The sequence below is a fragment of the Trifolium pratense genome, linkage group LG2 (assembly GCF_020283565.1).
Source record: "Trifolium pratense cultivar HEN17-A07 linkage group LG2, ARS_RC_1.1, whole genome shotgun sequence".
Lineage (NCBI taxonomy): Eukaryota > Viridiplantae > Streptophyta > Magnoliopsida > Fabales > Fabaceae > Trifolium > Trifolium pratense.
The window spans coordinates 7,660,435-7,677,896 of NC_060060.1; the positions used below are offsets into that span (position 1 = coordinate 7,660,435).

At 37.7% G+C, this 17,462-nt stretch overlaps 1 protein-coding gene across 1 annotated transcript; it reads right to left on the bottom strand.

The window, feature by feature from the left end:
* Nucleotides 1-6,392: 6,392 nt before the first annotated feature.
* On the bottom strand, nucleotides 6,393-17,100 carry LOC123904087. Its single transcript, XM_045953776.1, has 2 exons — nucleotides 16,631-17,100; nucleotides 6,393-6,669 (listed from the first exon to the last, which is right to left on the bottom strand). Exons 1-2 carry the CDS (start codon nucleotides 17,098-17,100, stop codon nucleotides 6,393-6,395), a joined length of 747 nt encoding a protein of 248 aa, XP_045809732.1.
* Between the last annotated feature and the right edge of the window lie 362 nt (nucleotides 17,101-17,462).

Sequence of the window (17,462 nt, forward strand, 5' to 3'; positions counted from 1 at the left end):
TTCCTTATTTATTTATTTTTTTAAAAAAAGAAGAATGTAATCCTTCAAATAAAGAATTGGATTTTTATTTTTTAAAAAGTACTCATGATATATTCTAGAAAGTCACACGAGATAAATTGTAATGACACTGTTGAAACAACTCATTGGACAGGTCTTTTGTTGAAACACCTTCTAGAAGAGTCTAAACGTTATTTCTCTTCATTCCCAAGCAAAGTGACAAGACAAAATTTTATTACAATAACTCAAATCATTACAAATGCTATGGATATGTTTATATACAAGTATGTTATGCTAACTAACACTACTTGACAGTTGGCTTGTTACACGAGCAACTGTCTTATTCCTTCAATTCTTCACTATCAACAAGCGGATTTTTTATTTTTTTTTTGAAAACTTGGTATCCGGTAGAGCTGTAAAAAGGGCCTTAAGGGGCCGACCCTTTAAGGAGCGGACCCACTTATTCCTGATTATTAATTTTATTTAAATTTTAAACACAGTTTTTTTAGGGTGCCGATCGTGGACAGTGCTGATTGAAGAAAAAGAGAATAAGTTTACGACACTAGAAAAATTGTTTAAAATTTAAATAAAATTAATAATCAGGAATAAGTGGGTCCGCCCCTTAAAGGGCCGACCCCTTAAGGCCCTTTTTACAGCTCTAGTATCCGGCCTTAGGACCGACTAATCCAAGGGGACCAATCCCACCGCCCACTTGCGGGGGCCCCATTTAAAGCCAGAGTTTTTTTTTGCTCTGTATGGACTTAGCCCACCGAAATTGGCACCAGTGAGAATCGAACCTGAGACCTTGAGAGGAGCATACTCCAAGGGCCCAAGCCAACACCACTCGGATTAGTAACATAAAGTTGTAATAATTCATCTTTTCAATGTGAAACTACTCAATAAGTAATACTTTTATAGGCTTTGCCATTGTAGAAACCTTCCTAATTTTATTAAATTGTCTTACTTTTGTTGGTATTTATCCATAATGATTGTGTTTTACTCTTATATATTATGTGTTGTAAGTTGTGACATTTGACCATTTATTTCTTATTAATCGACTATCAACCCAATTAGTGTGAGACATTATAAGTATATAAAGGAATATCATATTATAAGCTAGACTCTTGAGCTTACAAGTTACAACTAAAGAAGTTCTGCAAAGAACCATATCATCCTTTCAAAATGAAGTTCTTCAAAAACCAAATAAAATTACATGTTTATACTTTATACTACTAAAATTGTCAAAGTACCATACATCACGTTTTTACTCATAATTGCATTAGGAAGGTAAACATGAACTAATAAATCAGCATTTAACAATTTCAAGGCTCGTAGACAAAAAGTGTTGTATTCTTGAACATGTTATATGAGGTTTCAATATTTTGTAAGGTTTGTACTTTGTAGTGAATCCAAAGTCATCGTAGAGAACGTCAGCAACACCTTGGCCTTCAGTGCCAGGAAGCCATGCAGCTACAAGTGCATCAATTAGATATGGCTGAATCACATCCGGCCACCCAGTTACGAGAACTACACATTGAACTGAGCAAGAGCAACATACATTAATTGGTGATGGTGCTTTGACATGATTCAGCTATTGTTATTTTCAATCTGTCACCAATTAATGTCTCTAGTTCTCCCACAATGAATACTGCATAGGAAAATTTGTTTGACTTGATAAAATAAGCATCGAGATTTTCACTATAGGCAACTTCAGTAATTCAGTTGCCGGATTAACTGTATGCTTTATAGCATTGAGGAAAGTTGTACCTGTCGTCAAACATTAAATCTATTAAATGTTCTGTAATTTTTCATATGCCAGAGTTAATGATCTAACTCCTGATCAATTACTTAAGGGGTCTAAATCTCTTATCACTTAGATCAATTCATTGTTGATTAATTACTACTACAACTGATCGTGAGTATAAAATTTGGGGGTATCTTAGTAATATTCAATGTAACAATTTTTTTAATCGGTTACCATGGTATGCTTATCTTAGTAATATCTTATATAACATTGTTTTATGTCATGCTTATCTTAGTAATTTTCTATATAACATTGTTTTTAATGGTATCATTGGAAGAACCCCCCCCCCCCCTGACCTGTGTTATATAACATTGACATTAACGATCTGCTATATATACACACAATGCACCACATGAGCTAAGTGATCAAATTTGTTTATTATTTCTCTCATCTTTCTCTTATTTTTCATCCCTAGTATTTGTTTTTGAGTGTAAGATTGTGATTAGTGCAGTGCAACACTTGGAATTTTATAATGACCATCCAACAAACCATAGATGATTCTTCATCATCATCTTCTTCTACGGCGGTATCTTTGAAAAAGTATGACGTTTTTATAAACTTTCACGGTGAGGGTACTCGTAAAAACTTCACAAGCCATCTACAAGCTGCTCTGAGCAAGGAAGTTATAACCTTTATTGATGAAAATGAGCTTGAAAAAGGAGATGAGATCTCGTCAGTACTGATCAAAGCCATTGAGGGATCATATGTATCTATAGTCATCTTTTCAGAAGACTACGCTTCTTCAAAATGGTGCTTGAATGAACTTGTCAAGATTCTAGACTAGAATGTAAAAAAGATCAGGTACAAATTGTGATACCTATTTTCTACAAAGTAAATCCATCGCATGTGAGATTACAGATTGGAAGTTTTGGGTTAGGTTTCGTAAAACATGAACAATATTTGAAGTACGATAAAGTCAAGTTGCACAAATGGCAAGACGCTCTCAAAGAAGCAGCCGAGTTAGCTGGATGGCACTCCGAAAATTACCTGTAATATTGTAAAAAAAACCAAAGGCTATTGTAGAGTGGTGGAGAAGAAGGTTAGAGAAACTAGAAAACTAGAAAGACAATAAAGTTTTTGGAGGAAGATGTTATGTTACGAATTGTTGGATGATACAAGGTACATTGTGAACTCCTATTTATAGTAGAAGGAGCAACTACTTAGCTTACATGCATGAAGACAAGTGTTAAGAGAAATACATGCAACATAACAAGTGGTAAAGGAAATACATGCATCTATACAAGTGGTAAGGAAACTACATGCAATAATACAAGTGTGATACTTGCAACAAGCCAAGTGTATCACATGCAAAATGTTATGGAGGGATCCTACAATGGATGGGCTTGGATCACAATGGATATGGGCTTAAGAAGAACATCAATTTCTAACACTCCTCCTTGATGTTTTTCTTGAATACTCCAAGCATTGACCTCAACTCTTCAAACTTTCCCTTGGAAAGAGCTTTAGTCATTATATCTGCAATTTGATTTTCTGAATTGCAATGCTCCAAACTGATTTCCTTTGACTTTTCAGCTTCTCTAATAGCATGATATTTAACCTTGATGTGTTTGGTTCTTCCATGTTGGACCGGATTCTTTGCTATAGCAATAGCAGATTTGTTATCCACCCATATGACAGTAGCTTTGCTTTGAAATTGTCCCACATCTGATAAAATCTTCCTTAGCCAAATAGTTTGATTTGTTGCTGCAGCAGCAGAAATATACTCAGCTTCAGCTGATGATTGGGCGACCACTTCTTGCTTCTTTGAATTCCATGAGAACACAGCACTGCCAAATGAGAAAACATAACCAGAGGTACTTTTCGCATCATCTACACTTCCAGCCCAGTCACTATCTGTATATCCTTGGAGGTCTCCACTTTCATTTTTCAAGAAACGCAAACCATAATCAGTTGTACCCTTTATATACCTCAAAACTCTCTTAGCTGCACCAAGATGAACTTGACTTGGAGAATGCATGAACCTGGAAAGTAAGCTAGCAGCAAACATTATATCAGGTCTTGTTGCTGAAAGATACAACAAACTTCCAATTATACTTCTATAAATAGAAGCATCTGCACTATTATCACCATCATCCTTTGATAATTTTTCATTCACAACCAGAGGTGTGGAAACAGGCTTGCACTTATCCATATGAAACTTCTTTAATACCTCCAAAGCATATTTCTTTTGTGAAATGAAGATTCCAACATTTGACTGAAAAATCTCCATACCAAGAAAATATTTCATTTCACCCAAATCTGTCATCTCAAATTCATTCTCCATAGCTTGCTTGAATTGACTTAGAGAATTGGATTCATTCCCTATAACCAACAAATCATCAACATACAGGGACACTATTAGCTTCACTTCATTCTTCAACCACTTAACATACAAAGTAGCTTCATTTTCACTTCTTTTAAAACCACTTTGCAGAAGATAGCCATCAATTCTACTATACCATGCTCTTGGTGCTTGTTTTAAGCCATAGAGGGCTTTGTGAAGCTTGTAAACTTTATTTTCACTTCCTGCAACCTTAAAACCTTCAGGTTGGTCGACATAAATGTCTTCATCAAGAAGCCCATTTAAAAAAGCTGATTTAACATCAAAATGATAAATTTTCCAGCCCAATTTTGCTGCTAAGGCAACCAACAGCCTAATTGTATCATGTCTTGCAACAGGTGCAAAAGTGTCTGAAAAATCAACACCATGTTGTTGAAAATAACCTTTTACCACCAATCTGGCCTTAAGTTTATTTATAGAACCATCAGGATTGAGTTTGGTTCTATAAACCCACTTAACACCAATAATCTTTTGATTTTCTGGTTTGTCTACAAGCTGCCATGTTTGATTTTTCTCTATCATCTTCATCTCCTCCTGCATGGCAACTTTCCATCCTTCAACATTAGCAGCTTCAGCATACCGTGTAGGCTCTAATGTAGCTATATTGCACCTTGCATAAATATCATCCAAGGTTCTAGTACCTCGGATTGGAAAATCATCATCACTATCATAGTTTGAATTTTCATCTTCCAAACTATCTTCAGCAGGCAATACCTTACTTGAACCTTCTGCTTGACTTTTCTCCCAATTCCATTTAGAGTACTCATCAAACTTCACATCTCTGCTAACCAGAATTTTTTTGGTCTCCAAATTATAAATTCGATACCCTTTGGAGTTACTGCTGTACCCCAAAAAGATACCAACCACAGATTTGGTTTCCAATTTATCTCTTTTCACACTTGGAACGTGAACATAACACACGCATCCAAATATTCTTAAATGTTCAACAGATGGCTTTCTTTCATACCATGCTTCAGACGGTGTTTTTCCATTCAAGGCTTTGGTAGGCAACAAATTCAACAAGTAAACTGAGGTGTTTACAGCCTCAGCCCAAAAGGTTTTAGGAATATCTTTCTCAAAGAGCAAACACCGGGCCATCTCCATGATGGTCCTGTTCTTCCTTTCGCTCACTCCATTTTGTTGAGGAGTGTAAGGAACAGTAAATTGATGTTGAATTCCAGCTTGCTCACAAAAGGTTTTAAATTCCCCTGCTGTATACTCAGTTCCATTATCAGATCTGAGCTTTTTAATCTGACAATCAGTCTCTTTTTCAACCATAAGTTTGAAACTCTGAAATGCAGGAAACACATCTGACTTCTGCTTAAGAAAAAATACCCAGCTCATCCTTGTAAAATCATCTATAAATAGCAGAAAATACTTGCTGCCATTTAAAGATGTCGTTGGCATCGGACCACACACATCAGTGTGTATCAGCTATAACTTTTCAGAAGCTCTCCAGGTTGACGCAGCGGGAAATGGCAATCTACTTTGTTTTCCATATTGACATACATCACACATGTCAACAACATCTTCGATGATTGGTAAATTTTCAACCAAATCATGAGAACTCATTTGTTTCAAGGTTGAGTAACTAAAGTGACCCAACCTTTTATGCCACAAGGAGGAATCATTAACACTACTTGGAAAAGCATGCATGGTTGTTTGTTTCCACTCTATTGGAAAACTTTTACCCCTCATTTCAACAGTCATTAACATAGATCCAGCAGGATCTAGAATAATGCATCTCTTGTCTTTGAAATGCAATGAATAGTTCTTCTCCATCATTTGCCCAACACTTAAAAGACTTTGATTTATTTCAGGTACAAATAAAACATCTGAGATATATTTGATACCTGAGGGAGTTTCAACAGCTACAACACCTTTTCCTTTGACATCAACATGTTCTCCATTGCCAATAGTAACTTTAGAGAAGAAGGACTTATCAAGTTCCTTAAAAATGCCAACATTATGAGTCATGTGATTGGTGCAACCGCTATCTATTAGCCATGTTTCTTTGCTACTTCTGGTTGAATAGCAAGAAGCCATGAATAATTGCTCCTCGTGTTGATGGTGTTCGACAACTTGGGCTTGTTGTCTCTGCTGGTTTGCTTTGTTTTTGCAAACCTTCTCCACATGACCAAGTTGATTGCAGGCTCTGCATTTAACATCTGGTCTATACCAACAATGCTTCTCTAAATGAGTATCTTTTTTGCAATGTTGACAAGTTGGAAACTTCTTTTTCCAGCTCTCTCATTTGTTGTTGACATCCTCCTTTTTTCCTTTCCCTTTCTTCTCACCAAAAGGTTTTTTCCCAAAACTATTGTAGCTTTGGTTTTTGCCTTTTGTGTTTGCCACAAAAGCACCTTCAACACTTTCTTCCAACCTTAAAGATCTTCTCTGCTCAGTAGCTTGCAAAGCATTAACAAGCTCTGCAAGTGTGATTTGAGAAAAGTCCTTAGTTTCTTCGAGAGAGGATATTTTTGCTTCAAACCTCTCTGGAAGACACACTAAAATTTTTTCCACAACTCTTTTGTTGGATATTTGAATTGGCTTAATTTTGCTAAAACAAATATACTAACAAGATGTTGGAAAACATGTTACAACATCATATTTATTCAAGGAAATCTCGCGCATTTATGAGAGCATCTGCTATATATGGAAATCCACTTAAAGAGCACGCTCAATGGAGATTTGATCTGATCAGGTATTTTAAGGATAAGATAAGACTTAATGGTACAACGGTATGATCACAATTATCCTATAAAGTCCTTAAACACTTTTGGAAAGTTTCTATACACTCTTGATGAAGATCAAATGAGAATCAGATCACCTTTTATGAGCTACAAGGAGCGTCCTATCAGTAATGAAGAAAGTGGAGCGTGCTAGATCATTATATATACGAAGACCAAGCTCAAGACCATTATCTCATTGAAAAATATTAGTTACACATATTGAGTCTTTATTGAGTCTTTGTTGAGTGTTTTATTGTTTGATTGTAATTCTTGCTTGTGGATTCTATAACACGAGTTAAGAAGTAAGTTTGTTATTTTAAGGTTACTCCTAAGCTTTGAAGTACGGAGTTTACCATGTGTGATTCACTTGAAGCTTTTAAGCAAAAGTGAAGTGTTGTCTTGACAAGTTGTCGCCACATCATTCTTAACATTGTATAATCAACACAGGTTGTGTTGTGTGAGTGGAAGTGAGATGGGATCTCATGTCTAGGAGTTCCTAGGCAGAAGTTGCATGAGTAGTGTCGAGGTTATAAGGCGTAAACCAAGGGTTTGTTGGAGGTCTTAGTTTAAGGCGTAAATCCTAGGGTTTGCTGGAGGTCTTAGTAACTAGAGCTATTAGTGGATTTCCTTCCTGGATTGGTATCCCCCAGAGTAGGCAGTTGGCTGAACTGGGTTAACAATTACTTGTGCACTTTATTTATTTTCTGTCAGTATTTTATGTGTTATGTAAGATGTGCCAACAATAGAAACAACATTTATCATAAAGTAGTTGTTGGGACATCTTCGGTAACATCATTCTAGTGATACCAGAATTTCAATTGGCATCAGAGCAGGCACCCTGTTCTGTTATTTTGGGTGAGCTCCAGGGAGAGTAATTTCTGGTACAATGGATAAAGAAGGAGGGTCAGTGTCTAAACCCCCCTTACTGACAGGTCCTGAGAACTATGATTATTGGAAATCTAAAATGGAGGCTTTCATAAAATCAATTGACAGCAGGACATGGAAAGCTGTGTTACGTGGATGGGAACCACCAATGGTTCTTGACAAAGATGGCAATAAAACTGATGTCAAGAAGCCAAATGATGAATGGACTAAAGATGAGGATGATCTGGCACTTGGCAACTCCAAAGCCTTGTATGCTATATTTAATGGTGTGGATGCAAACATGTTCAGGCTTGTTAAGAGATGTATTACTGCTAAGCATGCCTGGGAAATTCTGAGAAAAGCTCATGAAGGAACATCAAAAGTTAAGCTATCTAAACTTCAGATGCTCAAAACCAATTTTGAGAATCTCAGAATGAAGGAGGAAGAAACCATTCATGACTTTCAGATGAATGTGCTTGATTTTGCAAATTCGTTTGATGCACTTGGTAAACCTATCTCAGATGAGGAGCTAGTTGGAAAAATACTCAGATCTTTGCCTAAAAGATTTGATATGAAGGTGACAGCTATTGAGGAGGCTCATGATCTTTCAAGTCTAAATTTAGATGAACTCATAGGATCACTTCAGACCTATGAAATTGGCCTAAACAGGAGAAATGAAAAGAAAGATAAGAATCCAGCCTTTGCTTCAAAAAATGCTGCTGATGATTTACAAATTGAATCTGAAGGTGAAGAAAGCTTAGCTGAATCTATGGCTATGCTTGGGAGACAGTTCAACAAGTTAATGAAGAAAGTGGATCAAAGGCACAAGCCAAATGGTCGACTCAACAACAACAAACAGTCCAGCTTTCAGAAAAAGACAAATGAAGATGAAAGAGGAGTGAAATGCCATGAATGTGAAGGTTTTGGACATATCAGACCTGAATGTCCAACCTTTCTAAAAAGGCAAAAGAAAAGTCTTGTGGTTTCATGGTCTGATACAGATTCAGAGGAGGAAGAATCTGCCAAATTTGTTAATGCTTTAACAGGAGTTTGTGTATCTGACTCAGAATCAGGTGATGAGGAGGTAACTTATGAGGAACTAGCTGCTACTTATAAAGATCTTCATACTAGAAGTATAGAAGTTTGCAAAGCATTAGAAAAACAAAAGAAGATCAATGGTAAACTACAAGCTGAGAAAAATGACTTACTCATAAACATTGATAATCTCAATGCTAAGGTTGAAGATCAGAGTAGTCAAATTCAACAACTGGAAATGGAGAAGTCTAACCTCCTGTGTAAAGTTGCTGAACAGAATGAAGAAGTAACCAAATTAAATGCTGATTTAGATCAAGTCACTAAAGTGGCTAAAATGATGACCAAAGGTACTGATGCCTTTGAGGAAATGTTACAGAGACAAAACTATGGGAAACCTAAGCCCATTGGTTTTGAACATGAAAGAGTAAAGCAGCAGATGAAGTTCAACAATGCTACTATACATACTCCAATCAGCAGCACGTTTGTGTCAGGAGGATTGTCGCAACATCTGATGGGACATTCTATGCCCAGGTTCTATAACTGGACATGTCATCATTGTGGCAGGAAAGGACACATTAGGCCTTTCTGCTATAGGCTGCACGGATATCCAAGGAGAGTTCATCAAGAATTCTATACTCCTGCCTTTCCTAATGTTACAACAAGACAAGAATGGAGAGAGAAGAAGAAGATCACAGGTCTAATAGCTCATACATCCTTGAGAGCTTCTTCAAGAGAAACATGGTACTTTGATAGTGGCTGTTCTAGACACATGACAGGTGTTGAACACTATCTTGAAGATTTGAGGTCATATGCTACCAGTTTTGTAACCTTTGGAGATGGAGCTAAAGGAGAGATCAAGGGAGTTGGTAAACTTGCAAACCATGGCTTACCAAAGCTTGATAATGTGCTGCTTGTAAAAGGGCTTAAAGCTAATCTAATCAGCACAAGCCAACTTTGTGATCAAGGCATGAAAGTTAACTTCACAAAAGCTGAATGCCTAGTTACAAACGAGCAAGGAGAGCTGTTGATGAAAGGAGTAAGGTCAAGAGACAACTGCTATCTCTGGATTCCTAAAGAAGAAGATGTACCAACATGTCTTATTAGTAAAGAAGATGAGGTAAAGTTGTGGCACCAAAAACTTGGCCACCTGCACCTCAAAGGAATGAAGAAGGCAATAGCTAAAGAGGCAATCAGAGGTCTTCCAAAACTCAAAATTGAGGAAGGAAGTATATGTGGAGAATGTCAAATAGGGAAGCAGACAAAGATGTCGCATCCAAAGTTGCAACATCTTACCACAACAAGGGTTCTAGAATTACTGCACATAGACTTGATGGGGCCAATGCAAGTGGAGAGCCTTGGAGGAAAAAGGTACGCGTTTGTCATGGTAGATGACTTTTCTAGGTTCACATGGATTGAATTTCTAAAAGACAAATCTGAAAGTTTTGATGCATTCAAAGAACTTTGTCTTCAACTCCAAAGAGAAAAGAACTCTGCTATTGTTAGGATACGAAGTGATCATGGTAAAGAGTTTGAGAATGCAAGCTTTCTTGAATTCTGCATCTCTGAAGGAATCAAGCATGAATTCTCAGCTCCAATCACACCTCAACAAAATGGCGTTGTTGAGAGGAAGAACAGGACAATACAAGAGTCAGCCAGAGTGATGTTGCATGCAAAACATCTTCCATATCAATTCTGGGCTGAAGCCATGCATACTGCTTGTTATATTCACAATCGTGTCACACTCAGAACTGGAACTTCTACTACACTATATGAACTGTGGAAAGGCAGAAAACCAACTGTCAAACACTTTCATGTGTTTGGAAGTAAGTGCTATATCCTATCTGATAGAGAGCACAGAAGAAAAATGGATCCTAAAAGTGAAGAAGGATTGTTTCTTGGATACTCAACAAACAGCAGGGCCTACAGAGTTTACAACCAGAGAACTAAGGTAATAGTAGAATCTATCAATGTTGTGATAGATGATTTGACATCTGCTAAAATCTCTGATACTGAAGATGATGTTGCAACAACTTTGCCAACATCTGAAGAAGCTGTAGCAGAAAAGGAATCAGATTCAGATGATGAATCAACCATTCTTACACCTCGCCCTGTGAGCAAAGTTCCTTCAATAAGAATACAAAAGAACCATCCCAAGGATCTCATCATAGGAAATCCTAACCAGGGAATTGCTACAAGAAGAACAAATGAAGTGGTTACTAATTCATGTTTTGTCTCAAAGGTTGAGCCTAAAAATGTAAAAGAGGCTCTCACTGATGAGTTCTGGATAGAAGCCATGCAAGATGAATTAACTCAGTTTAGAAGAAGTGATGTGTGGGATCTTGTTCCTAGACCCAATGGTGTTAATGTCATAGGCACAAAATGGGTGTACAAGAACAAGTCAGATGAAAATGGTGTTGTAACAAGAAACAAGGCAAGGTTAGTAGCTCAAGGGTACACTCAGGTTGAAGGACTTGATTTTGATGAAACATTTGCGCCTGTAGCAAGACTAGAATCTATTAGGCTACTCCTTGGTATAGCATGCATCTTCAAATTTAAGCTGTACCAAATGGATGTCAAGAGTGCCTTCCTAAATGGGTATCTACATGAAGAAGTTTATGTGGAGCAGCCAAAAGGTTTTGTAGATCCTGCTAATCCTGATCATGTGTACAAGCTGAAGAAGGCTCTTTATGGACTGAAACAGGCTCCAAGGGCCTGGTATGAAAGGCTGACAAATTTTCTTGTTAGTCAAGGATACAGAAAAGGAGGCCATGACAAAACCTTGTTTGTTAAAGAACAAGAAGAGAAGCTGATGATTGCCCAGATTTATGTTGATGACATAGTATTTGGTGGAATGTCTGAAAAATGGTGCAACATTTTGTACAACAAATGCAATCAGAGTTTGAAATGAGTTTGGTAGGTGAGCTGACATATTTCCTTGGTCTGCAAGTAAAACAAATGGAAGACACCATATTTGTTTCTCAAAGCAAGTATGCAAAGAACATGATCAAAAAGTTTGGAATGGACACTGCAGCACACAAGAGAACACCAGCTGCTACTCATCTAAAGCTAACCAAAGATGAAAATGGCATTGATGTTGATCAAAGCCTATACAGGAGCATGATTGGCAGTCTATTGTATCTTACAGCTAGTAGACCAGACATCACCTTTGCTGTGGGTGTTTGTGCAAGATATCAAGCAAAGCCAAAGATGAGCCATCTTGTACAAGTCAAAAGGATTCTGAAATATATAAAGGGCACCAGTGATTATGGGATTCTGTATTCCCAGACCAAGAACTCAACTTTGATAGGGTATTGTGATGCAGATTGGGCTGGAAGTGCTGATGATAGAAAGAGCACTTCAGGAGGATGCTTCTTTTTGGGTGATAATTTGATCTCATGGTTCAGCAAGAAGCAGAATTGTGTGTCTCTGTCAACTGCAGAGGCTGAATACATAGCTGCAGGAAGCAGTTGTTCCCAGCTGATGTGGATGAAACAGATGCTGAAAGAATATAATGTCGACCAAGATGTCATGACATTATATTGTGACAACTTGAGTGCGATCAATATATCCAAGAATCCAGTTCAACACTCAAGAACCAAACACATAGACATCAGACATCATTTTATCAGAGACCTTGTTGAAGAAAATTGTGTGGAACTCAAGCACATTGGTACAAGTGAACAGCTAGCTGACATTTTTACAAAGGCGCTTGATGCTAATCAGTTTGAATTTTTAAGGGGCAAATTGGGAATTTGCCTGCATGAAGAAGCATAGCAGTTACAGCAGTTGAGGCGTGCAAAAGGAAACCGTTTTCTCTCCCATCATTCAATGCACGCTAATTTAGGGAAATCATTACAAACTTCCCTTAAATATGTCTGTACACGCAATCAATGCACTTCCATTCAAATCCTAATTTTCTATCGTAAACCCTATTCTTCCACTTCCAACCTTAACCTTCATCCATTCAACTTCCTAAACCTCAAAAATCTTCATCCAAACATGTCTGAATCATCACAAACTACAATTACCGGTCGTTCTACTCGATCAAAAGCAAAAATCGAACCATCGAAGATCATCAAAGACGCCGTCCCTGTTACAATTGTTCGTGCTTCCAAATCCAAAACTCAATCAAGTGTTGCTGAGAAGAAGGTAAAGGGAAAATCAGTTGAAAAGATGAAAGCTCCAAAAGTAAGTGACAATACTTCCCCTTCTATTGATAAATCTGGTAAAGGAAGTTCTAAGAAGAAGAAAAGGGATTATAAGTCTAGAATTCCTCTTTCTATGTCTGATCTGGTTTTTGAATCTAATGTTAAAACATCCGAGCAAACAACTGAAGAAGAATCTCAGAACCCTAAATCTGTGTCTGAAGTTGTTGAAACACTCATTTCAATTGCTGGTAACCCTAATCAAGATAATTTGGGGTCTGATGCTGAGAAGAGAGATCTGAATAATATGCCTGTTGATACTGAGATGGAAGATACTCCTACAGAGGTTGAGCCTGATATTGCTGAGAAATCACCAACAATTGCTGAGATGGTGGCTGAAAGATCAACCCCTGCTGTTACTGAAGAAGTTGTTATGAAGGATGTTGACACATCCTTGAATGAGAATGAAGAAGTTGAAACTACAACTGCTGAGGAAGAACCTGTGAAGGAAACTGTTGCTGAAAAGGATGTTGAGACAACTGCCACAACATCTGAGTCTACAGATGAAGAAACTGGGACTGCTGATGAGGGTACTTCTGATAATGAAGGGGACACTCAATCTGAAGAAAGTAACCAGTCCATTCCTACAGATGAGCAAGAAGTTGAAGCTGACAAGCCTGCAGAACCTGAGAAAGAAAAAGAGAAAGATGTTGTTGATGTTGATGATTATGTCACCACCAAGACTGCTGTAAAACCAACTGGTGGTATAACAAAGAGGTTGAGAAGCTGTACAGGGAAGGCTGTGGCCACTGCAAGCAAGACTCCTGCACCAAGAGTGAAAACAAAAGGTGTTGGACCAGTCAAAGGTTGGAGCAAAGTTCTCTCCCCTCCGAGCAAGAAGAAGGAAACATTGAAGAGAAAGAAGGAGTCATCTAGTGACTCAGACTATGATGTTGCTGAAGATGTTGCTAACATCTCATCTGCCAATCCTAAGAAAGCTACTATGAAGAAGGCTCCTCAAGGTGTTGAAGAAGCCCCATGTGATAACATCTCTTTTCATCGTGCTGCCTTTGCATTGAGATGGGACTACATTTACCAAAGGAGATTGGCTGTTGAAAGGGAACTGACCAAAGATGCTCTCAAATGTCAAGACAGCTTTGACTACATCAAGGAAGCTGGTCTGATGAAGACAGTCTGTGACTTCAGTCCCTGTTATGAGCTGCTTGTGAAAGAATTTCTGGTGAACATCCCTGAAGAATGTGATAACCCACTGAGCAAGGACTACCACAAAGTTTTTGTCAGAGGTAAATGTATCAATTTTTCTCCTATTGTGATTAATAACTACTTAGGAAGACCTATAGAACCTAAGGCTGAATTAGAGGTTGCTAATGATGTTGTGAGTGCTGAGATAACTGGTGGTAAGGTTAAGGTCTGGCCCACGAAGAAGCTGATACCCACTAGTAAACTGAATGTCAAATATGCCATCCTCAATAGGATAGGGTCAACAAATTGGGTACCAACTAAGCATGCAACCAATGTTGCTACAAACCTGGGTAGATTTATATATGCTGTAGGAACCAAGTTTGACTATGACTATGGAACCTTCATTTTTGATCAAACCATTAAGCATATTAGATCAACAGCTGTGAAAATGCCAATAGCATTTCCCTCGTTGTTATGTGGAATTATCTTGGCCCAGTATCCAGACATTAAGGCTGTGACTGACACTCCCAAGAAAAGGGAATCTGGTTTTACTTTTCATCATAAGCTCTTTGGTAATCACAATGTTACTGATCATGTTGGGACATCTGCTGCTGGAGCTGGTGTTATGACCAAAAGGGAAATTATTGCTGGTTTGAAGGTTCAATGTCAGGACATTGATAAACAGCAGGCTGAGCTTGAGGAAAGGAAGAATGTGTTCTTGAAGATGATTGAAGGATTGGAAGCTGATGAGGTACCTGTGAAAGCTAGTGCAAATGTGGCTGCTACAGGTGATCAAAACAATGCAGATGAGGATGAAGGTTATGCTACTGCTACAGATGAGGATGAAGCCTCTGACAGTAGTGATGATGAATGATTTTGTAATCTGTTTTACTGTACTTTGTTATTTGGTTTGTGGGTTGTTTGTGCCCTGGATTTTAGCACCTTCTGAGTGCATGGTCTGTACTTTTAATTCTGCACTTTGGATACTTAACTTTCCTGTTTTGGCACATTTTGTGGCTAAAAAGGGGGAGTAGTACTTTGTTTTGTTTGTCTGCTACGTGTTGTTGTGTCTTTTGTTATGACATGTGTTTAAGTAGCAGTAAGCAAGTATTCAGGGGGAGTAAAATTTTTTTCCTGAGATGATGCATAAGCTGATGAAGTCAGGGGGAGTTTGCTGCTGAAATGGATGCTGCCCTGATTGGACGAACATGCGCTAGAAGATGTGCTCCCATATGTCACAACATCTTTGATGACATATGATATATATTTTGCTCTGATACCACGTTTTATTTTGCTCGAGGCTAATTGATGATAACTCCGCTGCTGCTGCCTCTGATGCATATATTTTCACCTATGTGAAATTTTGTTTAAATGATGCTCTAACATTCCTTCTTTTGTGTGATCATGTTGATTTGAAGGATTGCGCTTATTAATCTCTCAAAGGTAATGGCCTGAAATTGTTTTAGCCAAAAATTGCCAAAGGGGGAGATTGTTGGATATTTGAATTGGCTTAATTTTGCTAAAACAAATATACTAACAAGATGTTGGAAAACATGTTACAACATCATATTTATTCAAGGAAATCTCGCGCATTTATGAGAGCATCTGCTATATATGGAAATCCACTTAAAGAGCACGCTCAATGGAGATTTGATCTGATCAGGTATTTTAAGGATAAGATAAGACTTAATGGTACAACGGTATGATCACAATTATCCTATAAAGTCCTTAAACACTTTTGGAAAGTTTCTATACACTCTTGATGAAGATCAAATGAGAATCAGATCACCTTTTATGAGCTACAAGGAGCGTCCTATCAGTAATGAAGAAAGTGGAGCGTGCTAGATCATTATATATACGAAGACCAAGCTCAAGACCATTATCTCATTGAAAAATATTAGTTACACATATTGAGTCTTTATTGAGTCTTTGTTGAGTGTTTTATTGTTTGATTGTAATTCTTGCTTGTGGATTCTATAACACGAGTTAAGAAGTAAGTTTGTTATTTTAAGGTTACTCCTAAGCTTTGAAGTACGGAGTTTACCATGTGTGATTCACTTGAAGCTTTTAAGCAAAAGTGAAGTGTTGTCTTGACAAGTTGTCGCCACATCATTCTTAACATTGTATAATCAACACAGGTTGTGTTGTGTGAGTGGAAGTGAGATGGGATCTCATGTCTAGGAGTTCCTAGGCAGAAGTTGCATGAGTAGTGTCGAGGTTATAAGGCGTAAACCAAGGGTTTGTTGGAGGTCTTAGTTTAAGGCGTAAATCCTAGGGTTTGCTGGAGGTCTTAGTAACTAGAGCTATTAGTGGATTTCCTTCCTGGATTGGTATCCCCCAGAGTAGGCAGTTGGCTGAACTGGGTTAACAATTACTTGTGCACTTTATTTATTTTCTGTCAGTATTTTATGTGTTATGTAAGATGTGCCAACAATAGAAACAACATTTATCATAAAGTAGTTGTTGGGACATCTTCGGTAACATCATTCTAGTGATACCAGAATTTCATCTTTGATCACTGAGATCCTCTCCTAGCAATCTGATTTGTGAAACCACCTTCGAAATTTTGTCAGAAAATTCTCTAACAGTTTCGGTTTCTTTCATTTTTAGTGCTTCAAACTCTCTTCTCAAGTTCAACACTTGCATCTTCTTTGTTCTTTCACTCCCTTGGAACTCTTCCTTCAGCTTGTTCCAAGCTTCTTTTGCAGTCTCAAGATTCAAGATCTTGATAAATATATCATCATGTAGAGCTGCATGTATTATGGCAAGTGCTCTTCCTTCTTTTGCCACTTCATCATTGTGATTTCTTATTTGAGCTACTGTTGGGTTGTTTGGTAGAGCCGGTGGGGTGCTTCCATTTTCCACAACATCCCATAAACTTTGAGCTCTCAAATAAGTTTTCATTTTTGCAGCCCACAAATGATAGTTATCTCCTACAAACATAGGAGGTGGAGGTAAAGAACTATTGTTGGAAGCCATTTATGGTGTATAAAGGTTTTTTTGTGAATGTTTTCTTGCTGGTTTTGTTTCCTCACAGACCCGTTAAGATCAATGAAGCTCTTGATACCATGTAAAAAAAAAAAAAGACTATTGTAGAGTGGTGGAGAAGAAGGTTAGAGAAACTAGAAAACTAGAAAGACAATAAAGTTTTTGGAGGAAGATGTTATGTTACTAATTGTTGGATGATACAAGGTACATTGTGAACTCCTATTTATAGTAGAAGAAGCAACTACTTAGCTTACATGCATGAAGACAAGTGTTAAGAGAAATACATGCAACATAACAAGTGGTAAAGGAAATACATGCATCTATACAAGTGGTAAGGAAACTACATGCAATAA

Bases quoted from the DNA above. Each gene is read 5' to 3' on its own strand.
- LOC123904087 (XM_045953776.1), bottom strand. From the start codon at position 17,100: ATGGCTTCCAACAATAGTTCTTTACCTCCACCTCCTATGTTTGTAGGA. The intron at 6,670-16,630 runs ATGAAATTCTGG...ATCCAACAAAAG, and splicing joins GAGGATCTCAGTGATCAAAG to AGTTGTGGAAAAAATTTTAG.